At 38.9% G+C, this 26,944-nt stretch overlaps 1 protein-coding gene across 2 annotated transcripts in view; it reads left to right on the forward strand.

Annotated features, from left to right (window-relative positions):
• Positions 1–813: 813 nt before the first annotated feature.
• Positions 814–26,944, forward strand: part of MTM1 (myotubularin 1) — a 47,451-nt gene continuing 21,320 nt past the window's right edge. For both annotated transcript variants that reach the window (XM_059824247.1, XM_059824248.1), the window contains exons 1-7: positions 814–848; positions 3,017–3,172; positions 13,686–13,757; positions 14,746–14,818; positions 16,370–16,464; positions 17,487–17,597; positions 18,532–18,633. In XM_059824247.1, the coding sequence (XP_059680230.1) occupies positions 13,695–13,757; positions 14,746–14,818; positions 16,370–16,464; positions 17,487–17,597; positions 18,532–18,633 (444 nt within the window). In that variant the 5' untranslated portion in view covers positions 814–848; positions 3,017–3,172; positions 13,686–13,694. The remainder of the gene's footprint in view (positions 849–3,016; positions 3,173–13,685; positions 13,758–14,745; positions 14,819–16,369; positions 16,465–17,486; positions 17,598–18,531; positions 18,634–26,944) is intronic.

The following is a 26,944-nucleotide window of genomic DNA, read 5'->3' on the forward strand; positions in this document are numbered from 1 at the left end:
GTATCCCGTCCTGAGAGCAGTGAGAGCCGTTGGCCCTCCACTGACAGGGGCACAAGTTAGGGACAGCCACACCACCGGAGAAGCTGGACACAGTTGTTTTGTAACTCAAACCCACATTTTATAACATCAAAAATGTTTTATAGTATCACGGATCCCCTTTTCCTGAGAGCACATAGCATCAGACAGCAAAGGGTCCCCAAATCACCACCTTGCCCTCTAGATGTACTGAGCTGCTCTTTGTAGAGTGGCAACGGGTGATTTTATACAGGATTTTTAATTTTTTTTTTAATCTTACATGAATAATCCTCCTGGGATCTGCATCACCAATTCTTTTCCCTCCTATCAGTTTTTATCTGTAGTCAGGGAGCATCCCGAAGCCTTGGGCCGCTGGGGTGTCTCTGATCATCAACGGCCATCGATCGATCAACTCGAGCTGCTTTATACTGGACGCCTGTCCCGTGTTTTCCTTTCCTTTCCTTCCCTCCTCTCTTCCCGGCTGTTCCATTTAGGAATGCTCTGCTTGGCAACGGGCGGTTCTGGCGACAGCCCCGAGCTGCGCCGGGCCCCGCGGGGCGGCGAGCGAAGGCCTTCCCAGGCGCGGCCCGCCCGCCCTCACAGCCGCCGCCGGCTGCTTCCCGCCGCCGCCCCTCGGCCGCGAGCACCGCCCTCTCGGACTGCAACTCCCGTCGGGCCCCGCGGCCGACACCTCCCGGCAGGCACCGGGGAACCGCCCCGCGGGGTGGCGCGGGCGCCGGCCCGTCACGTGAGCGGGCGAGGTGGGCCCGCGCGGGGCGGGGAGCGCTCGGCGCCGCACTCGGGCCCGCGACGGCGACGGCGGCCGCGTCGCGGTGAGTGTCCGTGGGGCCTGGGCTGGGCAGCGGGGCTACCCCGGCGGGCTCCGCCCCTGTCCCCGCAGCCCCTCCCCGCGCCGGGGTTCCTTTCCTCCCGTCCCCCCGCCGGTGTGCCCCGGCAGGGGCTGCTGCCGGCCCGGGCCTTCCCTGCGGCCCGGCCCCTCTCCCTCGGGGCGCGGCGCACCTCGCGTCCCCCGTCGCTTGCCGCTTCGCCGCGCGGGGTGGTCAGGGCGTTGCTGGAGGCTTTTGTGAGGGCCCCCCCTTGCCGCCCCGAGCGCTTCGGGAGCCCCGCATCCCCGGCGGGCCGCGGTGCCCGCCCGCCTGCCGGGAGTCACCTGTGGCCGCCAACCGCGAAGCGGCCGGCGGGGCCTTGCGGCTGGTGGGGCTCGGCTGGCGAGGCTGTTTGTTGTGTGCGGCCCCGGCTTCCCCTGACTCACGCCCTGATTGATGTGCTGAATCAACCTGGAAGCGAGGTGTTGCTGAAGTGCCTAGCCCAGCGTCATGGCTTAGCAAAGACCCCTTTGAACTGTAATTTTTGCCTTTCCTGTAGAAAGAAATTCTCTCCTGTGATATGAGAATATTCCGAGTGCTCTCTATTTGCTGTCAGACTTGTAAGCCACTGTAGTATTCACTTCTGACTGGCTTACATTTTGTTCTGAAGCATGTGACTTCTTTCAGTGTTCACAGCTGAAAAGCTGAAACTTTCCATTTCAGAGCAAACTTTTTAAGTTGATGTAAAACAAGAAGTGAGTCTTGAAGATGATAGACTCTTTCTGCTTGCTGGCCTTTGTACTATGGCATAAAAAAGCTTAATTCCTACTTTGTGTGATTGGTGTTTTTTGGTTTGTTTGGTTGGTTTTGTGGGTTTTTTTTTCAGATGTACACGTAATTAAGAGCATAAGAAGGGTATTAGCTTTTTTTTCTTTTCACAGAAAGCCCCGTTTTTCTCGGTACTATAGAAAGCAACATAGGCAAATTCAGTTTTAATATTGTGTAGATGTTAAGTGTTTTGCAGTTGGCCTGTAGATTGACTTGTCACGATAGGTGCTAATCAAAGCTATATATGTTTAAAAAGTACCTTGGCTCTACTGCATAATACTTGTTTTGGGGCAGTATTGTGCTCATTGCTTGCTAATAGTCATATATTTGTTTATCATTAATCAGATTTGAAGGGCAGATATCTCATGGTACAGGGTTTAGCGCTGTGCAAAACCAGAACCCGTCTCCTGCTATAGTTTTCTTTTTAATGTTAATTTGTGGTTTAGGTGGTTAAAAAAGTTAGGCTGTACAGTTACTAACAAAGCTGGTAAGCGCAGCAAGCCTTAACACAGAACTTTTGGGGCTGTATGTAGCTTCATTATGTGGCAGATGTCACGAGATGAGCTATAGAGCTGCTTTCAATAAAATGCAGAATTTTGCATTTTTGCACTGTTTATCATTCTCTGCTTAGTCAGAAGGAAACTTCCAAAAGGTGCACTTGCCGAAGTGATGGGCTTGTAGCACCATTGTGGTTGAGCGAACTCTAGTGTTAATATATTCCTCATATGTAGAGTGACAGTGTTAACTAATAAGAGTTAATTTAGAAAGCAAAACTAATTTAATGATAAGTAACTGTAAATCTTTAATATTGTGTGTGTTCTTTTAAAGAAGACAACATACTAATTTTTCTAAGAACTTTAATCAGGTGAAAATAAGTCTTGTTTCCTGTCTATTCCTTCTGAGTTTGCCACGTTACATAGCAGCTTTCATATGAAAGTCATTCCTGAATGTATTTGGGAAAAGAAACAAATAAAGGGCAGTATTCTTTGGGAAGGAATGAGAGAGGAAATGCTTAACTGTGTGCGGAAGGATGCCTAAATATGTATGGGGAACATAAGCATGGTTAAAAGGCTGTGGAAGATTTACGCGTTAGAAACATTTCAAAACTGTATCTTAAAGTTTTAGAAGAGAAAGTTCTTCTCAGTTCCAACTACTTGATGCCAAACCTCCTGACACAAGATAAAACATAAAAAGAACTAGTACCGTTCGTTTCCTTTCTCCGGAATGTTTTCAGTAGCAACTATTCTGGGGTTTTGCTTCCTTTTTGAAGTTTTTTAAAAAGTAGTGTCAATTGAAATATTCTGGCAGTGCTAACAATGTCTTCCTACCTGTTCTATTCCTGTCAGGGGCCAGCTACAGCACAGAAGTCAAATGTTGTTTGAAAGCTGAAGGAATGAACACACTGTTGTCCTCTCATCTCACATTGAAGTGGGCGTCTCTATATTTTCAACAACTGAAATGACTTATTAAACCTGGAGGCTTCTGAGCAAGAGGAAACAAAAGTAAGTGTTTTCAAGTAGACTGGGTTACATGTTTGTGTAAGACAGGGTGCATGTTTTTCAACAAAATCTAAGTAATCGGCGCGCAATCTCTTTGCTGGCTTGTTACATACAAAGAATGGGAAGGCTGTATGCCAGAGACTCTGTGTGATGTGACTGGACCCATTAATTCATAACATACATAGGCAGATGTGTAATACAGAAGTATCAAACTTTCTGTGCCTGGCAAAGTACCTCCCTGTTACTTCAAAGAGAGCACACCCAAAAGCATGGTGCTGCCCCGTGAATGACTTAGGCAGGATAGTCCCTATCTCCCCTTTCTTAGGGACTTAGGAAGCAAAGAACGGTTTGTGGATGACTTCATCGTAGCCCTTAGTCTACTTCTTTTTAAACAGAGAAACTCAGAATGGTATTTTCTCCGTGGTATTATGTGTATTCAGAAAAGCAGTTCATGTAGTGGAAGAAGGAATTAAACACAGCACATGAAAGAGGATGAGTCTGATGCATCGGTTGTGCATGTTCTCAAAAGAAAGTTGGAGGAAAACCTCAGTAGGGAGGGGGATGTCATTTTAACCCCTACAGTGTCATTTTTTTTTTTTTTTTAGTACAGTATATCATTATATAACAGATACAATTTCCATTTCTCTTGTGGAATCATCAGTTAAATCTTTAGCAGTAGAACTACAGTGGCCTAAGGGGATATCTTTCAAGAAGAATGAGCAGAGAGCAACCGAAGGCTTTCTTAATAGAAAACTTTGAAGCTGTATTTGCTATCCCATAGGCTTTCCTGTCAACTGCATCAGCTTTTGACAATGTGGGAGGTATACATTCCCTGCAGGGGATGCAGAGTAGAGAAAATAGACAGGGTGGGTTTAGAAAGCCACGGATCAGCCTTCAGGCATAGGTTTCCTACAGATGTAATGCTGATTCTAGAGGTAATATGACAAATGGTTCCTAAAAACCCCCACTCCCTTCTGTCATGCCACCTAATCTAGCTGGATTTAACAGTACTTGCTGTACAGGGAAGGGAAGACTAGTGCTTTCTTTGATCCACGCACATGACTGAACTTCCACTTTAGAACTCAGTTACCAGAGTAAATATTAAGAAATATTAAGAAAAAGTCAGGAGAAAAGATAATCGTGGCAAGAGAAGGATATTCCACATCGAACAAATACAGGAGAAGCAATAAGCGAGTACAAAAGGACAGAAATAATTGTTAGCATAAATGACAAGGAATAGACCTCTGAAAATTGCTGGAGAACAGACCTTAGCAAATATATTTATTACCACTGAACTAGGTGCTGCTTTTCCTTGTTACTCTGATATAAAGCATGAGAAATATCTAACTAACAGATCAGAGTCCACCAGCAGATAAGTAAGTTAGTGTCCGTGATGGCACAAGTCCTGCTCTATGATCTCTCTTTGTGAGAGGGCTTGTCATTCTCTTATAAGAAAGCTTGCCAGGATAAAAGCCAGGGATATCACCCTAAGCTACATTTTCAATATTATTTGAAAGGAGAAAGCAATTGGGATGATAATTAGAAAAAGTAATATTACAAACTTTTGTATTAGGTCTTGTTGGAAGTTGTGATTTGCTTTGAAAATAGAGTGGGAGTCAAATTCCATGAGAAGTTAAGACAGTAAAAGAAAACCTTCAAATGGAGACAAGAGAAATATCAATCAAGACACAACTGAAGATTTTTTTTTACTCCCTCCAGCTGTTATTTATTCAGTACTCGGCTTCCATGTACAAGGTACAAGATTTTTTTTTTTTAAAGAAACATATACACAGAAGTGCATAGGATGTGGTGGCACTGAGAAAATATTTGCCAAACTTTCTGCCAAGCTGTTGCTACTTGCTGCCATTTGTGGAACTTCATTGTCAGGATATTATTTTTTGTTAGTGCAAGGTCTTCCTTCTGATATCTTCAGAACTACCTGGTATAGTGAGCCTATAAAATAGGAGTGGGCGGGCAAGCGGCACACTTCTAATTTGTTTGCTGAATTAGCAGTCACTTGACTGTGGTGAACTTTTGTTTGCTTGCACTTGTTCATGTTGAGTCCTTTGGGGACAATGACTTGGCCTTTCAAATACAGGGCACGTTAGGGAACAAGAGAGTGCTTTTTCTGTGAGAGGGAGCGCTTCTGATTCTTCGCAAACAAATTCAGCAGTCCCTGTTGAGTTGTACAGCTTGCTGTTCGCAGTCTAGCGAGAATTGGCAATGTGAGGGGTTCTGGAGTGCATTTTCCTTAAAGACAGGAAGCCTGGTGGAGAATTGGCATTTAGCAAACAGATGGCTCCAGATTGCAAGGTTTTTTTGTAAGTGGTACTTTTTTGTAGGATACGGACATTTTTTATAATGCCTTACTGATGAATTTGATTAACTGACTTAGAAACATCAATGCAGAAGGGCAAATGCTAGTATGCATTCTACATGTGCAGTATCCCATTAAGGCTTGTACTGCTGGCATGCTTTTTGTGTTCTAGTTGTGGCTTGAGTTGAGAAGACTTTCAAAGAAACTTGAAAGCTCATATGATTTCCTGGGAAAATGTAGATTTAGTAAGTACACATGAACGGGGAATAACATTTAGACATTGAGAGAAGACCCACTAGTGGCATAATCCAGTCTCAGATCAGTAGAATCTTGAGGATCCACTTGAGGAAAGGTAAGGGCTGCAGGCTCCATTACTAAGAGGTTACACTTGGAAGGATTTTACACCCTGTAAAATCTTTACCCTGATGGTAAAGAAGAAATAGGAGATTCTGTGATCTAGCAATCCATGTTGACTCCAAAGATCCACTCTGGAATAAGTGTAGGTAGAAGCTTATGACTTGATGTGCAAAGATGGTTTGTTGGTGTATGTCATAGGTATGATTTGGCCTTGAACTCTGATGGTAAGAAATCATAAGTGCTCTCTTAAGTGGTTTAATAGAGCCTCTTCCTTTTCGTGGTTAAATGATACTGGCATCTCACGGGTAAGTCAGTTTTCCCTTCTTTCTGCTTGCCATCAGTTGCATAACAAGTGACTGGTAATTGCTACTGCCACAAGTAAATAAGTGTAACTAGATGTCTGAATTGGCATTGCTCTAGGCATGCTTTTGATGTCAGTATTGTATGACTTTTAAATTTTAAAATCTGGTTTTTAGTTATGTAGCCTAAATGTATCAGGTCAGAGAGCATGAGCGACATCATTATGATCAATGATCAGAGGGATGGAACACTTGTCCTGTGAGGAAAGGCTGAGAGAGTTGGGCTTGTTCGGCTTGGAGAAGGGAAGGCTCTGGGGAAACCTTATTGCAGCCTTTCAGTACTTAAAGGGGGCTTACAAGAAAGATGGGGACAAACGTTTTAGTAGGGCCTGTTGCAATAGGGCAAGGGGTGATGGTTTTAAACTAAAAGAGTGTAGATTCAGACTAGATATAAGCATGAAATTTTTTACAATGAGGATGATGAAACACTGGAACAGGTTGCCCAGGGAGGTGGTAGATGCCCCATCCCTGGACACATTCAAGGTTGGGTTGGATGGGCCTCTGAGCAAGATGTCCATGCTTATTGCAGGGGGAGTTGAACTACATGACTAGTTGAATAGATGGCTAGATGTATTAAAGGTCCCTTCCAACCCAAACTATTCTATGATTATTTTAAAAAAAAGAGTTTTGCTTCTAAAAACCCCCTGCATTGGTATCTTTCACTGTTGCAGGAAGTTCTTACGGTTTTTTAATTTCCTTTGGAAATAAATATAAGCAAGTATTTCTGTGGTGTGGATTTTCTGTGAGTGTTTCGGTAGGTTTTTTTTTTTTAACTTCACCTGTTTGAAACTGCGATGTTCTGCCTTATGCTTTGTAGCTTTGTTAACCTTGGGAGGCTTCTGCTACCTTGTTTTTGTTTCCGTTATTGAGTATAGTTCCTTTGTGCTAAAATATGACTGCTTAGATAAGTGTGAAAGATGTATGTATTTTTACGGACTTGATTAGTTGGTTGTGGCACTTTGGTCTCACTGGGTTTCTTTTTGGTTGATTGGTGCTATTTGGTTAGGGACAGCAGATGTCTGGAAAATGGCCTTCATTGCTGTAGATCTTTCTTGTGACTTGTTTTGTGTCCCTGTATATCTTTATATCTAATTCTGAAATTTTACTAACCTTAAATGTGATGAGTGACTACTCTTGACTTCATTAGACTAAATGCTTATTTACTAGTGTTAAAGATGCTGATGCTTATTTTGGTGACTCTCTGATATGGTAACTTCGATGCTGTTGTTGGCTTGACCCTTCAGGATTGTTGCTTTTCCGTATTATTTTTTGTTAAAAGGATTTCTGTTCCTTTCCACTTAATACTTAGAGTGAAACACTTCTTTCTTCTCTCTTCATGGTTGTCTTAGCTTAATTTTGCTACTCTCTTAGAGCAGAACTCTGGGAATTTCTATTCTATACGTTATTTCTGAAAACCTATGCATTATGTGCTATCTCTTCTATGCAGTTGTGGTGTTGACAGATGTGGTTTTGTTTTTAGGACTTTGTATTTTATGCTTTTAATTTTATTATGGGAAACACAAGGCAGTATACTGGCTCTGTAGGTTGTTACTGCACCAAATAAAACTCTACAGTCTTTGTGTAACACCAGCATACCTCACCATTATAAACCTGCTTTTTTGGGTTTTGCATCTTCTGTTTAAATGAGGGTGCAAGCAGCTTTTTTTCTATATATCCGCACTAACTTACCTCTCAAACACAATGAAAAATTGTTCACTAATATAATACTATTTTTCTTCTCTTTGAAATAACTCCTTGGTTGGTATCAGGTCTAACTATGAAAATAACTTCATTTTTATCTAGACTGGCAGATGCCTTGCAGATCTTAAATGATTAACCCAGTGTACTGATCGCTTTCAAGTGTCATGCAATTGTCCGATTGTAACCGTAACTCTCTTTAGAAGTGCTGTAATTGTTTTCTGAATTACTATGACGGCAAATGAAGGGGCTTAGTAAATTTTGTAACTATATTTTTAGGAGAGGCCTTGGAGATGCACAAACTTTTTTAATTCTTGCACAAATCATTACCTGGAGCAGGATTATGAGAACTTTGGCATTATCCTCTGTCATAGTTATTGATGTGTGACAGAAATCGGAATGCTTCTAGAAAATGTTCAGTCGAACTTTTTGTTGTTCACTTTTACCATATTGCTAAATCTGAATCTGGTAAAAGCAAATAATCTTCATGCTTATCTAGTTGCCCTTGTATTTTTTTATATATAGATATATATACATACACACACACAAAATAACTGTTGCAACTATAATAATGTGTCACTAATGTTTTTTCAGCATGTTTACCTCTTACTCAGTATATTCTGTAAATGTCTTCTGTGTATTGTAATTTAGCAGTTTAATTTGCTCAATCTTTCCAGATTAACATATTGAACATTATAGACTATACAAAATTAAAAACTTCATTTTACATTTAAGTGTTGTCAAAATTGTTGTTGCTCCAAATGATTGATAGAGGTACAAATTTGGAAGTGTTTTTTTCCAAAGTTTTAATCCAGTGATGGAGGATCAAAAATACTAAATATCTGGAAAGCGGCTCACAACTTACTTGATGCTGTTCCCTTGATCTCAGATGTTTGTGGTAGTAATCCTTTGGCAGGTGCGGATTATGTTATGGTTTGGCACAAACTAGTTCTTTAGACACGTGAAGATTTTACGTTGACACAAGCATGGGTCAGTTATACAATAGTTACAAATTATTTGGTGTGATTCTGGTGTGAAGATGGAGCCTTAAAAGGACCAGAAAAATGTCAAATGAGCTTTAATTTTTTCCTGGATTGTAAACAATGGGAACTAGTTTCACCAGGCTGTTGTCAATCTAAACATGGCTTATAAGAGTCTTGGTGATCTTTCCAAGCTGCACTGCATACATCCTCTAACCTGTTGGCAGTGAAGAACCTTAAGGAAAGAGCAGCTGGTCATTTCAGGTTTTTTAACCCTCAAAAGCTTATTTACGTGTTTTAAAGTTTATTTAGACTTCTGTGTGGGCATATGCTTTTGTCTGTCAGCATTTATTCATAAAGAGCGGATAGGATCCTTGAACTGACTTCTTAAAATCTGACCTTCAGAGCCTACCCTTTCAAATGTTTTTGTGCCTCCATTCCCATGAATCCTAGGAAGCACAAGTATAAATATAATCTTTAAAGAAAATACAGATCCCAAGTAGTTTAATTGTTATTGTAAGCTCGTTGGAGCCTACATTTCTTGGTAGTGTTACTATATTAAGTTCTGGTAACTTTAACAAAGCTTTGTTTATTAGTTCAAGTTAAATCCAGTAAAATTGCTTTGTCTCCTTGCTATTCTAGATTCAGGGAAGAATGTTCAACTGTTTCTAACTGCAGAGTATCATAAACAAAGTTGTCTGATTTGTTTTGAATTTGCGGAGTAATTGTACTTCTGTTCAGCTGCTGACAAGCATAAGGTTTGTATGGTTTTCGATTTTTGTTCAAGTATAGAAGTACACATGGGTGATACTGGGGAATAAAATGTGTTTGCAGTGGAAAACTACTTGCAAGATTTTTCCCTGTGTGGAAGGACTACTGCTGCTCTGTGATAATGAGAAAGTTGTAGCTATTTTAAGACTATGATGGAGTATGTTTTTGAATTGTTCATGGCAATATTACTTTGGGAGGTTGCCAAAAGCTGCTTCTACAATTTGACAGAAAAAGAAAGAATATTATAAAAGGAAATATTTCATGTTCACTTTAAATGGTTTTGAAAACTTGTTTGCTCTTTTGATATAGAGGAATCCCCATCTTTAAGGGTGTGTCCTTGTTTAATGGGTACTTTTAAATGAGAACTTAATCTTGTCTGTTGCCTGAAGATCACAGAGGCACAGAGTAATTCAGGTTGGAAGGGACTTCAGGAGGTCTCTAGTTCAACCCCTTGCTCAAAGCAGGATCAGACCCAGTTGGTCAAAGCTTTATTCCTTTGGGCCTTAAACACCTCTGAGGATGGGGGCTGCACCCTTCCTGGGCTCTGTTTTCACTGCCTGGCTGCCCTTACGGTGCAAAAGTAGGGTTGTTTTTTTCCTTAAATCAAGCTGGAATCTAGTTTGTTTTGGTTTCTGTTGTGTCTTGTCCTCTCATCACTCACCACTTTGAGGACCCTGGCTCTGTCTTCTCAGTAACCACTTCAAAGGTACTGGTGGGCAGCTGTGGGGTCCCACTGAAGCTGTCTCTTCTTCAGGCGGAACGATCCTCAGCTCCCTCAGCCTCTCATTATAGGGCAGGCGCTCCAGATCCTGGTCCTCTTGGTGACCCTCTGCCGAACTCGCTGCCCCTGTCTTATACCGGGGTCCAAAAGTGGACACTGTTCTAAATGCTGTCTAATGGGTGTTCTGTAATGTAAAGTTTAATTACTTGACCATAGTTTACTTACAGAAATCAGCGAAATGTGAGTGGTTATAAATGTGCTTATTAGTATTTGGGGTTTTAAAGTGTGATTGGATTTCAAAGCAAAATTTAGGTAGCATTAAAAGAATTCTTCCACTTATATGCTGATGAAATAACTTGCATCAATTTTAGTGAAAATGTTTGATGGATTTAAAAAAAAAAACCTGGACAGATAACACCTTACCTTCAATACATATTTATTTAACTTAATTAGCTCTGAACAAGTCTAATATGCATCATTAAAGTGTTGGAAACGAAACAGAGTAGTTAGTTGTAATTCTATAATGAAATATTCTATAGAAATTGAAGTCAGTGAGTAAATTCATTCTCACTGTAAAGTATGTTTAAAGAAATCAGTCGCATGGAGAGTTGGGGGAATTTTATGCAAAGTAGACTTACAGACACAGAAACATACACACAAAGGTCAGCTGCAAGAGCTGCACAGATATCTTGTTTGTTTGAAGCGACCTGGTGGGGTGGCAGCGTGGAGGGGGGGCGAGCTCTGTCCCCCTGTATTGCCAGGTTCTACAAAGAGAAATTTTTCTGAGAATCTAAAAGGATCTCTGCTTATTCCTTTTAATGTACACTGAGGTCTGGAAAAGTTATAGTCAGTGTTCTGGAGTCAGATGATTATTTCAGAATCGTAACTCACCTCATGTAATACCACATTTCAGCCAAAACTTAGTGAATGTGCAATAAGGGATGAAATAATACAGAAAGCAAAGGAGGAAACAGAAGGCTTTTAAAACACTTCATACTGTTCCCTGTGTGAGCAGCAAAAGTCCGGTACGATTGGAGGTAGTATTGAAAGGCATAAGGAATGTCCAAATGAACTTTTGTTCTTAGGAGCTTAGGCAGTGGGTTGGCGTGGAGGTGAGTGTCCAGGATCCTGGGTGGGCTCTGTGACCTCTGCTGAAGCTTGTCTTTCCGTGGCTTGGCTGGTGAAGTCGCTGTGGTTGCAAGATCAACAGCTAGCTTGGGTGTGCCTGTACCTGCTGCAGTCAAAATTTCCATTTTGCAGTGCAGATCTCTTCAGGGTTGCCACATCTTTTAGAAGGCACTTTTCTAGGGCTTGTTTATGCTCACTTCTCTCTCATGGTTGGTGCAGCCTTAATTTCAATTTGTGTGAGCTCTAGTTAAAACCACTTTCTATGCTGACATAGAAAAATGGGGGCTGCTCTGCCTTTGTCTCACCTGGTATTTGCCACTTAAAATATGAACAAACCCACTTCGTATGGAAAACATTTTAAAACAAGCTTCTGAGTAAATATACCTTTTACCTTTATAAATATCTGGGTATTAGAAAACTTAAGCTTCTATAGATTAAGGAAAGTAATCTGAACAAATACTGGATGTTTGCAAGCTAACACAGCAATGTAGAAAAAGTTAAATCTACCTTAAGTTTTATAGTATATACGATATTGCAAGGAAGGAAAAACTGTGAAAATATCTTCTCTTAATCATCTAAATTTTATAGTCAAAACATTAGTCTACAGTGTTGCAATAATTTTTTCTGTGCAGGGCAGTTTGAAAGAACAATGTTTTAATGTTGATTGCTAATAGCTTTTAATTTAAATTGTTGGCATTGCACAAAAATTAGTTCAGGACCCCTTTGTTTCAGTGTTTGGAGGAAGCTGAGACTGCTGGAGACCCAGAAAAGAAGTAATACCTCTGTGTGCCAGGGTCACACAGGCTCTGTGGCATTCAAACGCATTTTTCTTCATTTTTCAGCTTCATGTGGGTTCCTTTATTTTTTTTTGTGGAGGGGTGTGGGTTTTATACTGATAAGCTGTATCACTGAATATTACATTTTTAAACGCAATGTCAGATTTTCTTTATAAGATATGGAAGACTTGGGGACTGTAAGGAGGTTAATAAACCTGTAGAACTTCAGGTCGTGGTTTTCCACCTTCTTCCTGCACAGACACGTTCCTGTATTGTTATAGTAACTTCAAAGCATTTTGGAGCTTGCGGTTTAATCTGTCGCTATCATTTGTGTAGGACTGTTGCAGTGTCACTGTGATCCCACTGTTATGCAGGAGCATGGGCTGATTTGTCATGTGCAAACTTTTTTCAAAGTTTGCAGTGTTGAGAAGGGAGAGAAAGTGCTTATTTAAGGCTACAGTGTTTCATTTATGGAATAGAAACAAAGATTGTGTGGTCTTTAATGACCTTCCCCCTAACCAACCAAACAAAAACTTGTCAAGATTGCTGTAGGATGTCAAATCGGCTTGATGAAGGGCGTGTGACTAGTGAAAGGGAAGTACAATTTGGTACAAAGTTACTGTTTGGAGTAATTTCAAGTATGAGCATTTTCCCAGTGTTTGTTCTAGAGATCCCTTGTGCAATGTCAGGAAATGATTAAGATGATGAATCCTGTATCATGCGATTCTGTCTTTAATCAATACCATTTAAAAAAAAAACAAAAAACCCTTTTCCTTTAAACATATCAAGGCTATTCAGACAAGAAGGGTGGACACTCCCCCTTCTGGTGTGCTAACTGAAGTTTCAGTTTAGGAAATGGGGGATTGTTTTTAAATGTAGAAGTACTGTGGAACTCCTGCTTTTTCCTTCTCTCCTTTTTTTTTTTTTTTCCCCCTAAACTTGAAACACTTGAGTGTATTGACATGCTTGTGATTTCAAGAGCTGTGCAATAATTTTATAGTTTGTTCCTGTTTTCCTAAGTGAAAAGTCTTAAAGTAAATGTTCCAAGTAGATTGCATTTCATAGTATGTGTATCCTGCTGCTTAAAACAAGCACTCTAATGTCTGTTGACTGAACTAATAATAGTATTCAAACAACTGAATTCCAAAATACAGCTTGAGTCAGAATATTCCTTATAATAAGAACTAAACCCAGAGCTAGTAATGAATTTCTTGTTAGATTTGGATGCCTTTAAATAGTGACCTTCAATTACAAGGCATTGTGTAATTTTTTAAATTAATAGTAACTTGCAAAACATTCTTGGAAGCTCTTGATGTCTACCTGTGGACCTCCAAAGTCTAAAATCTCTCCTGTAAATACTACGTAGTCCAGGAGGAAGTTTAAGTCTCCAATTTGTGCTTTCTCATCAGATACCCGGTATGGCCTCATCATCAACACCTAAATATAATTCAAACTCATTGGAGAGTTCCTCAAGTAAGAGGGTGAGTGTAACTTTTTTCATGTTTTTTACATCAGACGTCCCAGAGATCGTTATCTTCCATATTTAGGTAGAAAAATGAGTATTTGAATGACTTTTTTCTTGAATGTATATACTTATTTTTATTGCTAAAATTCTAATGCAGTTAACTGAGTTGATTTAAGTATCTTTCAGAGTGGATGGGCGAAATATTCTCTGTATCACAAGTTATGAGAGCCTCTTTAAAATCAGTTCTAATATACTTTTATCCTTGCTTTCAACATTGAAATATTCGGTGACATTCTTGAAAATTTTTGGCTTGATGCTATAGAAGGATGTTGTACTGCAATTGATAAGTTATACCTAGGTATATTTGGCTGGCTCAGTTTTAAAATGTTCATCTGTAGTGGGAAATACATTAAAGCAATCTAAATGGCATTCCCCTCTGCTTTTTGATGCTGCATGCCTGAAGAAAATGTAACTTGTATGCAAGAAAACAGAAACTAAGGTTTTATTTAGCTTTTTAAACATTTCTTCTAAAACAAAGATTACTTTCTACTAATTAGTCTTAAAAACTACTGAAGGTGGGAGAGTCACAAATGAGTAGGTTGTGTGTAATAGTTGTGAGTACGTTGCTTAAGTTATTTCAGGTGATTTGTTCTTCTAAGCCCAGCATACTTGGAGAATTAAATGCACAGAACTTTCAGAGAACTTAGAGTATAGAAATCTAATTCCAGTTTAATGCAACTATGGTTAACTGTTCTTTTAGAAGGTTATGTTCAGATGTTTCAGGTAATATGTTTCAGATCTGTTCAATCTTTAAATGTTTAATACTTGCCGTTTAGGATAGTGGTGTGTGTCTCCGGTTTTGGCTCAGTCTGTCGATTTCTACTGTGGAAAAACCTATTCTTTCCCATGCAGAAATTACCTTTAAGTTTTTTTTTTTTTTTAATCTGGAACCTGAAGGAATTGTAAATAATATATGATGTACTCTTGTACTTCTCTTTCTTTAGACTCTAAAAGATGGAACTAACAGGGAACAAAATGAAGAAATACCTCGTCTGCCAGGAGAGACTAGAGTTACAGGTATGAAGCTATATAGCTGCCTAATCCCGTGTGTGTTTAGGAGTCTGGCGTATACATGTATCTTACTGGATTGTTTCATAATTTGGACTGGTTTGGGCTGGGGGCGGGGTTGAGTCATGCTAAAATGTCATGAATTTTTTTAAGTAATTGCAGTAGGGACTTTTTATCACTTATCACAAATAACTTTTTAAGTCTTTAAAATCTTGGTTTCCACACATAGCAGATCTTCTGATACAAAGAAATTGCAAATCAAGATGTGTCATAATTATATCTAGAGACTAAGTTACACATGTCTAGTGATGAGAGCCCCTCCAAGCTTTCCGAAGCCAAGAGAATTCCAGATGCCCCCCACTGTGTACTGGTATCTTGTACAGTAGTGTGGAACCTTAGCCCGAAATGTGACTACCCTAAGTACAATCTTATGCTTCCTTGACACAACACGGCATGCACGTGGCTACTACACACTTGTTAGCCTTTACGTACAGTAATGTTGTAGCAAAAGGAAGATTAATGTATTGTGTACAGTGGTTTCTTACTTGATGGAGGCTCTTCCTGGAGTGGAGACTTCCACTCATGGAAGTTTGTGTTGAGGTATCAGAATGCAACTGAAAGTGGCCTGTCTTCTGTTTGTGAAGCTTCTCCTTCCCCCTGCCTGAGGATTTGTTAGGTGGGTTTGTAAACAAGATTGGCAGAGGTAAAACCAAAGTGGTGATTCAGAGGAAGTAGTTATGTTTTTAATGAGGAAAGTTGTGGGGAAGGCATGAGGGAGAGGGTGTGGGACTAAGATGAGTGTTTGATATGATGCTTATGAAAATTGTCTGTGCTTTGGGGCAGCACAGTGGAAGAAGGGTCCTTGTTGTGGAAGGCAGATAAATAGATTGGGCTAAAGAAATGAATGAATAAGTGGACAGGGAGAAATAGGTAGTTTGTAGTGCTTTGCTTAAGTCTTTAATGGCATTGTTTCAGTTAAACCTTTCTTTTTTGAGTAGTATGTGTTAGTACTTGTTTTTGTTACTGTCCTTGCTGAAACACTGCTGATGGCCTTGCTGTATTTGATTGCCCCAAACTGAAATGTAATGTTTCTCTTCAGGATGGTGAGTTCCCTGAACACTTTACAACTTGAACTATGTACTTCAATGCAGAATTGGTTACAGAGCACTGAAAGATGTAGTAGTGTGAACAGGATAAGGTATTTATTCTGGGATAGTGAATACACTAGTTCAGTAACTGCAGAGAGGACTTAAATCTGCTCGCTGTTCTATGTCCTGCCCTCTCCCACGTAGTGCTGAGAAAAAACAACACAAATGTAACTAGGCAAGGCTACTGAAATCTGCTGATTTAATTTGGGCAAGTTCAGTATATGAAACTTCCACATTTTCTTAATAATTCCAGTGGACAAAATTTGGATTTACTACTTCTTAAAATCATTTATTTCTCAGAGTGGCTCTTATGAGTGCAGCTCTCCTTATTTTACTGCTACTTAACTGATGCTGTCCTTAGCTCTGATTTTTTTCTTTTCGCAATCTTTAAGAAATGCTGCATTTCTTACAGACAAGGATGTTATTTATATGTGTCCATTTAATGGCCCCGTTAAAGGAAGAGTGTACATCACAAACTACAGGCTGTACCTACGAAGTGTGGAAAATGTGAGTAATATGCCAAAATTACTTCCCTGGGATGAGTTGGCTTTAAACTCCCTTCCCTTCACCCCCACTGCCTTTGATTTATTTTGCGGCCAGTTCATTTGGTTTAGTTTTGGCACATGTGTGCTTGCGGAATTGCATGGGAGGCTTTTTACTTGACATGGTCTGTAATGTTTGTAATAACCGTATCTTAATTGTGCAATGACTAAATAGTAATTGCCTTTGTGCCACTGAGAAATCTGTACAAAAATGGAAGTTCTTTACAGTTAGATGTGTTGTAAAAGTGTGATTTTTGCCTGTTAAAATAACAGTTTAATCACTTACACTGAACTGATACCTTTATCTTTTGTCTGTTGAAGCTTTTTTGATAGCTGTTCCCTTTACACTTAATTTGTGATAGAACAAGGGCAGCAACTTATGTTGTGCAATAGTTCTTAAAATGGCTATCAGTAAACAAAGATTTTGATTGTCCTTGCTGTTGAGGAAAAAAAAAATACTTTTATCAATAGAACCCCATGTGGGTGGGGGGAGTAGTAGTGTGAATAAGCAGCAACGTGGAGGGGAATAAAATGTGCTTGTTAGCTGCTTGATAATTTTTTTTTTTTTAAATAAGGCTTTAGGACTATTGAATTGGGGCCTTCCTGGTTGCAGCTAACTTTGCTAGTAATCTCTGTTTCATTTTGTTCTACTTTATTCTGTATATCAACAAAGCAGTCTTAGCAAGCAGAGGCAATCAGAAGGATGTAGCAGAAGGCATCTTTTAGGGTGTTGCCACCTTTTTTCCCTGCATACTGTATTAGGCATGAAATATTTTTGTTGCATGTTAAATTGGATGATGTTGAAGGCTGTAGAGTGACTGTACAGACTTCATAATGTGTTGGGAGGGAGACTCAATCGAACGCAGAAACATGCTTTTGCTTCCTCTATGTATTTCATGTCTGCTTTCTGTTCTAGAATGCATAAGAACATTTTGCCTAAGTCGTCTTTTCAGATTAATCTTTTTCCTACTCAAACTTTCCTTGCAGGATCCAGTTGTGGTATTGAATGTTCCATTAGGCGTAATTTCAAGGATTGAAAAAATGGGAGGAGCCTCAAGCAGAGGAGAGAACTCTTATGGATTAGATATAACCTGTAAAGTAAGACTTTACAATAATTCAATGGGAAATGAAATCTAGAGGTTCCTTTTCTCTCTGCTTACCTATTTATAGGAATAAAAAACCCACATGCTCCTCACAGCTGAATTTAAAAAGAGTTTTTTGTAACTGGACAGGGAGATCCCTTCTCTATAAAGGGCTATTTAACTGTCCTTTCTGCATGCGAGGAGAGGGATGGGTCTTCCTTTCTGAATCGCTAATTGACAAGAGGTTTTGCACAGTAGTCTTATTTTAGGGCATTATTCCTACATTGCTTTGTTATTTCATTTGTTCTAAAAGTAATTTTTTTTACAATCCTAAAATCTCTGAAGAACACCTCAGACGGGGGTTTTGTAAGCTGTAAAGGCAGTGAAAAGGTTATATAAAAGCCATCTCTATTTCCTTAGTCTCACAAAAAAATTATGTTGCCATGAAAAAATATAGTCATAGGGGAGTTCCCAGTGGATAATTCAGGATCTTTTATTTGACTCATTAATGGAGTATGTATACGCATCTGATTCTTAGTAGTTAACGCGCAGATTGCTTATTTTTGACGTTAGCGATGAGAAGATAGCTAGGGACAATGTAGTCTAGACAGATTATTGGCAAATTTTCATTTTGAAAACATAGAGTAACTCCCATCCTGCAAACTTTCAATAGCCCATGAGACTTTTTAGTGAGTCAGATACAGTCATTTTTGATGGCTTTATGCCAAAGCAGCCTTTGCACCACACAGAATGTGGTACTGCTTTATTTGTAGAATTCTTACACTCTATTCTATTCTATGGGATAAGAAATAAAACTGAACATTCACAATGGTTAGAGGTGTGTTGCAAGCAGATTCTAAATCAAGTTTAGTGTATAATATAGCATTTGTACCTCAGATAAAAGTATCTTACTGCTTTGGTTCACTTAAAAGATAATGCCTTTGTTTTAGGATATGAGAAATTTACGGTTTGCATTAAAACAAGAAGGGCACAGTAGAAGAGATATATTTGAAGTCCTCACAAAATATGCTTTTCCCCAGTCACATAACTTGGTAAGTTACATCACTTATACTATTGAGTTGTCATAAGGCAGAGTTCTTGCAACTTAACTAACTGTTTGACCTACTAATGGATGTCATGGCTGCTTAAAAAGAATAACCGCAGAATGTGGTGTCAGCATAAACTAAAGAGAATTAATGTTTTTATTTTGTACATTTACAACACTTACATCTATGTATTTGTAAAATTATAGATGCTATATGCTATACTTCAGGTAAAGTACTGAGCACCTCTGATCCATACAGATTTCATTGCTTAGAGACTGCAAGTTATCCTCTCTAATTAGGAAATATAGTAGTACATGCCTTACTTGATTTCTTGAAAATGTTCAACTATTGGGCAGTCTCCAAGGCAATGATAAATATGAATCACCGAGAGTTTTACTTCAGGAAAAGAAGACATAGTAAGACAACACTTGATTTATTGATGAAACTGATGAAAAATATAACAGGCAGCTAATACAGTAATGAATTTACAGATTTATTTCAGGTAAAAAAAACATCTTATGGAAGGAATTGAGTGACAGTGATGTTAACTAACCATTGTCTTCCATTTCTTTGCCGAAATCTGTGCTGTGCTTGGTGGATCATTTTGACATCTCTTTAGTAAATGCTTTATTTTGTCTTTTGTAAAATTCCATTTACATTTTATTGGGGTGCGTTCATTTAGGATAATTTTATAAGGGTTCTCTCTCTAAAAAACGTTGGAGTGTTCTGTGATTAAGAACGTCGTTCGGAGAATTGCTGATTATATGAGACTGCAGCAAGAATCTTATTTCCTTCTCCGAAGATACATGTCAGTCAATGGGCTATACTCTATTGAAACTTTTCTGCAGAAATTTTGCATTCTGTATGCAAATAGTTTGTGGAATGAAAGCATAAGGAAAAATAAATGCTTTTGCTTAGAATATTTTGTAGCGTTGACAAATAGGTCTTAAGAAATTAAATTGAGATGTCTACATCTGGGTAGGTGTGAGGAGTTGTACTCACAAAGAATAGAAGTGTTGTAGAAGTGAATATATCTCTACTGATGGCATTTTATGCATCTTACAATAGAGAATGATTGAAAGCATAACAGGATATATGGACTTTGAAAGGATGAAGGGAAAGACAGAGAAAGCTATATGTAGAATTATCAAATTATAGAGAACTTTAGGTCAAAAGGGGCTTCTGCACATCATCTGGTCCAGGCTTCTGCTGCAAGTAGGGCCTTAGATTAGGTTATCCAGGGCACAGTCAAGCCTAGTCTTGAATAGTTCCTGCATGTTAGATTCCATCATGTCTCTGGGCAATCTCATCCAATATTTAATCATTCTCATGGTGAAGAATTTTTTTTTTCTTACATTGAGGACCTGTGTGGATTTCCATGTAGTAAATGTGGACAAATTAAGTTGTAACTGACTTAGGAGAGTCCCTTGTGGGATTTTTTTTTTTTTATGGTGTCCAATCCAACTACAGGGCTTAAATAACATGGTGATGAGATGTGGCCTTGTATTAGGTTTTGTCATCCAAAAAGACCCGGTGTTCCTGTCTAGTGATGGTAGTGAGTAATGGGTGAAGTAGTATGCTTCCTGCTTTATTTCTTGTATCTGTTGAACCTGGTAAAGCTCATCATTCCATTCAAAATGGGCCAGGCCATGTAACCTGCCAATAAAAGTTATGCTTAATAACAGAAGGCTCGGTCAAGGCAGAGGTAATTTTGTCTTCAGATTCAGTAAAGCACAAAACTTGGGAAGATAGTGACAATATGGACAATGGCCATATCTTATATTTCTTAGCTATGTCTGGAGCAGGGTATAACCATTAGAAATTATGATTACTTTGGAGTGAAATAAAGTGAGCCTATGTTATATCATGAAGTTGCACCTGTCCTTATTTTCTAATGTTGCAATGTGTATGAGCCCTTAACTTTAAAACGAGCTAAGCAAGTGTGTGATATTTTTGGTGTGCTTTCACCGTATTTCAGCAAGCACTTTAAATTCATCCTGCCAAAGGTGGGTGTTTCTGCCTGGTTGGTCATTCCTGCCTTGGTTTTCCCTCACGAGTTTGAGGCTGCATAATGAACCAGATAGGGAACTGAGAGGGACTAAAACTAAACAAGGAGAAAAAAAATGAAAGCTTTACCCTGAGTCATTTCCTCAATCTTGTTAGCCCAATGTGAGGATGGGGTCGGGGCATCTATGGGTGGATGTGAATGAAGAGGAATGATGGGACTGCCTCTTTAAGTGGCTGGTTTAGAACAAGGTTACTCTGTCTGAATATGATAGTATGTCTGGGCTGTGCATGCCTGCCTTCTCCTTTGAACTACGCTAACACTCTGACCATGCAGCCAGCTTGATCAGGGAGATCTTTTACAAAGAGTGTGCTGTGGCTTCACATGACAGCTGGGTGAAGGTGGCAGCCCTCTGCTACTCAAATGCTGAGCTCTTGCTTTTCTCTGGTCTCCTTCTCTCTACCTTCCAGCCATGTGGTTGATTATCCTCTTACACCAAACTGACAGTTGTATAATCACCAAGTAAGCCAATGTAGCTCACTTACCCAGCACAAAATATTCCATTTTCTGAGTTAGTTTTGTGCCACTTTTAATAATTTGAGGAGACCTGATTTGAAATAAGTATGCACCAAAACCAGTGCAAGAGAGTGCCTGTGAGTGGAACAGGGAGCAGGCGGCGGGGGGAAAAGAGAGGGATGTCCTATTTTTAGCAGCGTTAAACCGCAAATTTTGCTCAGACCACCTTGTGGAACTGCATCCTTGATCTTCAGCTGGTTCAGCAGCACTGATGTTTGTGCAGCTCTGCAGTGGAAAGAAGACATCATAACGACAATAGGTTTAGATAGGTCTAAACCTTTACTGTTTTGATTTTTGTCTGTATTTATGTCAGATTTTTATCTGACTGATTTTTATCTGTAGTGGAACCATATCCTTAGATCTGATCTTAAACAAGAACTTTTAGGGATGCCTTGCTTCTATTTTCTTCATAGAATGGTAATCCATCACAAATGGATGGTAAATACAGCTCAAAACATTATTTCTGAGTGGGGTGTACTTACTGTTTTCAAGATTTTTCTCCATCACTGTCCCAACAGCAGCGCTTGAGAGCTTATAATAAATCACAGGTCTGTTCACAACTGTTCGTCAGTGTCTCAGCATTGTCCTATGTGCTTACTTCCAGAAGCTAATTCTTGTCTCTCTCCAGTTTGAGCCTAGGTTGGGTTCAGATCTCCTTGATACAGTAACATAATGTAAAATCTGATAGCTCATCTGACTGACTGACGGCTGCTATCCATAATCCTCTGTTACATTTGCAAACTTGTGCTAATTGAAAGAAAATCGTTGCTGAAAGTGTTTTTAAAAAAGTTTGGGAAAAAAAAATCCCAACAAAAACCAACACCAACCCCCCCCAAATTAAATGTTTGTAGTACCCCACAAAAGATGATATATTTAGTCTCTGTAGTTTAGTTTCTGCATAGCAGCTGCTTCACTTCCTGATCTTATCTTGAAACTATACATCATCATTTTTATAAGATTATTCGCCACCATAATGCCTGTATGGTACGTATTTATTTATAACTGTGATAGCTCTGTGGAAATGCCAGTTTTGATGAGAGACACTGTTAGTCATGCTGTCTGACTTTGACCTCTGCCACTCTTGATGTAGCTAGTTATCTTGGTAATTTAAAATGTTTGAGTGTCAGATCATGCCAGTGTTGCTACTGGATCTACAATGATTTTAGATGGCAGTGAGGCCTGGCATAGGTGCCTATCTGATGGAACACTTGATTTTGCAAAAAACATCTTGACTTGAGGCTTCATTCCAAATGACTTATGTCAGTCTCAGTGCAGTAATGGTGTAAGGTTACCATATTCACAAATGATCAGAAGTTAATTTTGTAAATACTACGATGTCTGATCTTAGTTTTTAGATGAGCAGGTAAGGTATAACTGTCTGACTTGTAGTAATGGCTATTAAAGGCAAGGATAATGATATCTTTATTTTTAAACACACTGAGATACTGACAGCCTTTTCACTGAGTAAAAGCTTAGTGATTTAAAATATATGAAAAGCATAAACCAGTTAAGTTAGAAATAGAAAAAACAATTTACTTTCTTTGTATGTGTATAACACCTTCTTGTTCTAGTTTTGCTGCTTTCTTCTTTTGTAATGCATAAAGATTGGCCAAATATTTAATAAATTGTATATATGTTATGTTCATGTACAAGTAGAGCATGTATTTGTGTACTATGAGTCCATAAATAGAGTAAATATAACTATTTGTAAATAGACTGCTTGCCAAACTGTATTGTCAGATTACAGCTGCTCTGTCCTTTCTCTTGCAGAACTACGTTGTGTTGTGAGCAACCAGTGTATCGCATATTATTTTTGTGTGCAAAATAGTAATGATAAATTGAATGTTGAAGGCAAGCACTTAATCTGTAGGAGGACTGAAAAAGAGACTGGGTGCGTTGAAATTGTGGGTTAGCACCTGCAAGGAAGTAAATGGAATTATTTGCACAGTGAAGCATAAGAAGTAGCTTACCAAAAATGCTACAAGATTTGAAAGCCTTTTTTAAAGTGAAGCAATAGTCTTCTGCTTCAAGTGAAGCAGTAGTCTTCTGCTTTTAGACTCTGGATCTGCAGTGAAATCCCTACTTCCATTCTGTGAAAAGAGGCTTTAATTTGCTTTTGCAAAAATCTTAACTGATGTATTATAAGTCTTGCTTTTACCAACTACAAGTATTGATAAGTCACAAGCCTTGCATCCCGTAAGTTTTCTGAGTGGTGATTTACTATACTTTTTTTTATTTCTTACCTCTTTAATGCTTTCTTTGATTTCTTCTTTCTGTTTCCTATGGCAGCTGAAACAGACTCTGCAACTGATTTTTAATTAGTTGATAGACTAATAGGAATTGATGGGCTTCCATCGGATATGTAGCACTAATCTCCATCAAACTTAGAACAGATATGGTCAGTACATTGGAAGTGATTGCAAACTATACCGCTTTGAACCCAAGATGTGAGATAAAACCAGTAATCAGTATAACCTAAGGTATATCTGTGCTTTATTCAAGTCACTTTTGGCTAGCTGGTCTCAGTGCTGAGAGGAGGGAGGCCAGTTCAGGCTTGCTGCCTGAAACACTGGTTTATTGAGCAGGTAGTCTACCTGAAACTTGTACTTAGTATCCAACCAAACTAATCTAGAGTTGGCTCAGGTATACCTGTACAAACCACAGTTATGCTTTCTGATTATATGTTCATGATTTTAAAAAGCTTGTTCATGATCTAAAAAAAACCTCAAACCACACTTTTGTTTTACTGCAATATTGTTCTGAACCTGAATGTCTCTTGTGTGTCGGTTTTATTTTTTTAACTTGCCAACTATTTTTGTGGAATTTAGACACATGTAGTGAAGCTGCAGTTGATTTAATTCCTGGGAAAATAGGCTGGGTGCAATAGGAGCTGTGGAGAAGTACTTTTTGTTGGAGAGGCAGGATTAACAATGGGAAAAGGGAATGGAATTTTGTGTGTGGAGGGAAGAAAGAAATGAGTGGAGATTAGGATGGAGGCTCGTAGTACCTAAAGTATTGTTTGGGGAGAAGGAGGATTTAGCAGGGATGTACCATAGATGTGGAGGGAAGGAAAGATGTGTGAAGAAGGCATGGAGCGGAACTGGCCAACTTTTTAGTATTCTCTGATATTTGAAAGGCTTGCCTGTATGCGTAAGGACACACTGAGAGAGGTTGGCAGGGCTTTTCTGCTTTGTGGAGTCGTGCGACTCCTATAGCTGGTCATGTAGTAGACCATGTAGACCTTCCTCGGCCCCCTGCACTCTGAAGGATATAAATGTACACCCAGCTGGTCCATACTAAATGCCTATGGGCAGCGAAGTGACTTCCCTGTTTTCATCCTGATGCAAGAGGTGTGTGTAGCGAGGGGCACTAATATGAAGGAACCTGTATCCATGAAAAGCTAAGCCATGTATGTTTACTAACATAGCACCTCAAATCTTACGTCGAGTGATATGACAAGTTATGCAGAATATATTGTAAATGGCATAATTTCTTCCTCCCATAATTTCTTTCTGTCCCATTTGCCTGCTGCACTGTAGAATTGCATTCAGATTATGTGCACTGTGACATGAAAGCTTCAGCAATGTTAAGTTAATCAAGACATACAGATACAAACATACTGCGTTTAATCTGTAAGCTTGGTTTATTTAAGAGAAAAGTGGAAATATGTGGGTGTTAGTGCAGATGTGAAGCTTACCTGAATGATAACAAACCCTTCTGGGATCTAAATATGTGTTTATCACATTGATTTGTTCACTATAATGGGGTTTGTCAATTTGGTGCATCAGAATAATAGAAGGTCCAATTCAACAAAAAATGTTCTTCAATAGAAATTACTTCACATTGCTCACTATCACATTTTGTTTCTAATAAATAAAAGTAATGTACAAATGTGTGCTAAATATGGCTTGTACTGAGGCACAAGTAAGAAAATACTATTGTATCCAAGCATATATCTTATGTTTGCTTAAGTATATGATTCTTAGTATTAAAATGGTTATAAATGCGGGTTGCTTGTTACACTGATGTTAAACTGTAGTTTGCAATTAAATAGAACTACATGAAATTAGTTTAAATGTATGCAGAGTTTTAAATGCACATTCTCCTCTGGCTTTTCTGCTGTGTCATGTTGCAATACATAGAGGGATACAAATTTTACTTTCGTCTAATGAGCTGCTTAAGTGCACGTGAATGTATGAAAATCTTAAGTTGAGAAATTACTTTAAACTGTATATTGTTGAATGGAACCATGCTATGATTGTCAGAGTGGAAAAGGAAGCATTTTTACTCTTTGAAACTGCTTTATACATTGCTTTGTATATTTTGTTGTGAGAGAGGGGCCTAAGGTAGGGTGGGGATGTTGCTCTATTTCAGACTCTAGCATTTAGCCTCGACTAAAGTTCAGACTATCTTCACAGAATATTTCAAGACTTGAAATACCAAGTCTTAAGTGAAAGGCCATTGGGGGTGGTGGGGGCGGGATTCAGATCTTTAATCTCTTTTGTACAATGAGTAAGACTTACAATGAGTAAGACTTTCAGTAGTAACCAGATTAACTGTGCAGTCAGTACACAATGTGCACATATAAACATGTGTATATAAATTTTTGTTATAATTAAGTCAACTCTTGCAGAAGAAAAATCATTTTTAGTCTTTAGTTTTTTTAGATACTGTTCATTTTTAAATACTATTCTTGTTGGAGTGTACCTCAAGAGTTTTCTCTGAATTGCTCATATAAAAATCTAAGTCCAAACTTTGCTCCATACGCCTTTGCATTCATTGTAGTGTTCTGTTATTTGTTAGACTTCAGATTTTTGCTGGTTGATGCTACTAATGATTTTTTTCTTGAGCAATATAGGAAGAATTTGCACTACCTGGAATGTCAACAGAACTGATGAAGCTGAATTGTCAACTTCAATAGCTGTGGGTTGTGTGACTGAAAGCTTTTGTAGCAGATGTGGTAAAGCTGCTGTAACTAAGCGTTTTAAATGAAACATACTGTACGTAGTAGGACATTGTTCTTTCAGAAAGGATTCTGTCTATTCCCTCCTCATGCATAGTAAATTTAACCCTGGTTTTTAAAAGGTGGAAACAAAATACACATTTCCATCTGATTTCTAGTGGATTATTTTGTGGGTGACATGAGCAGCATAGCTGCTGTTTGTTTATTTCTAGTTTGGAGCAGCACCTTCTTTATTTTTATCAATAAAATCTTCCATGTAACAGTTATCACAGTGCACTGTAATAAACTCATGTATTTTACTTATCAGGGCTTAAGCTAGGTAATTTTTAAGTTCTCACCAGGAAACTTGCAGTAAGTAGCAACTTAAAGAACATATTCCTGCCTTTGACACATCTTTTAAGTGATCTATTAGGATTCCAGTGTTTCTGTTTCCTACTGTTATAAGATTCTCCTTTTGTCTCTGGTTCCTTGGTGAATTCTTAGCATAGTTGCTCTTTGGGATATAGCAAATTCCTTTGAGGAGAAGGGGATGGTTCTTGTGTGTAGCTATTTATTAATAGTTCAGGAAATCAGTTGCATCTAGTTTGCAATGAAAACGAACAACCTTTTTCAGGTTTTTCTACTTAACTTCTGATACTTGCATCTACTTCAAATGGAATGTTTTTTGTCTGATACAGTTGATGTCCACCTCTTTCCTTTTCCTTTCTTCATCTCTCCCTCCATCCCGCTTGATAGCAGTTTACGTAGTCAAAAGAATCTGTAATGTTTATTTA

The sequence above is a fragment of the Gavia stellata genome, chromosome 14 (genome assembly GCF_030936135.1).
Source record: "Gavia stellata isolate bGavSte3 chromosome 14, bGavSte3.hap2, whole genome shotgun sequence".
In the NCBI taxonomy this organism is placed as follows: Eukaryota; Metazoa; Chordata; class Aves; order Gaviiformes; family Gaviidae; genus Gavia; species Gavia stellata.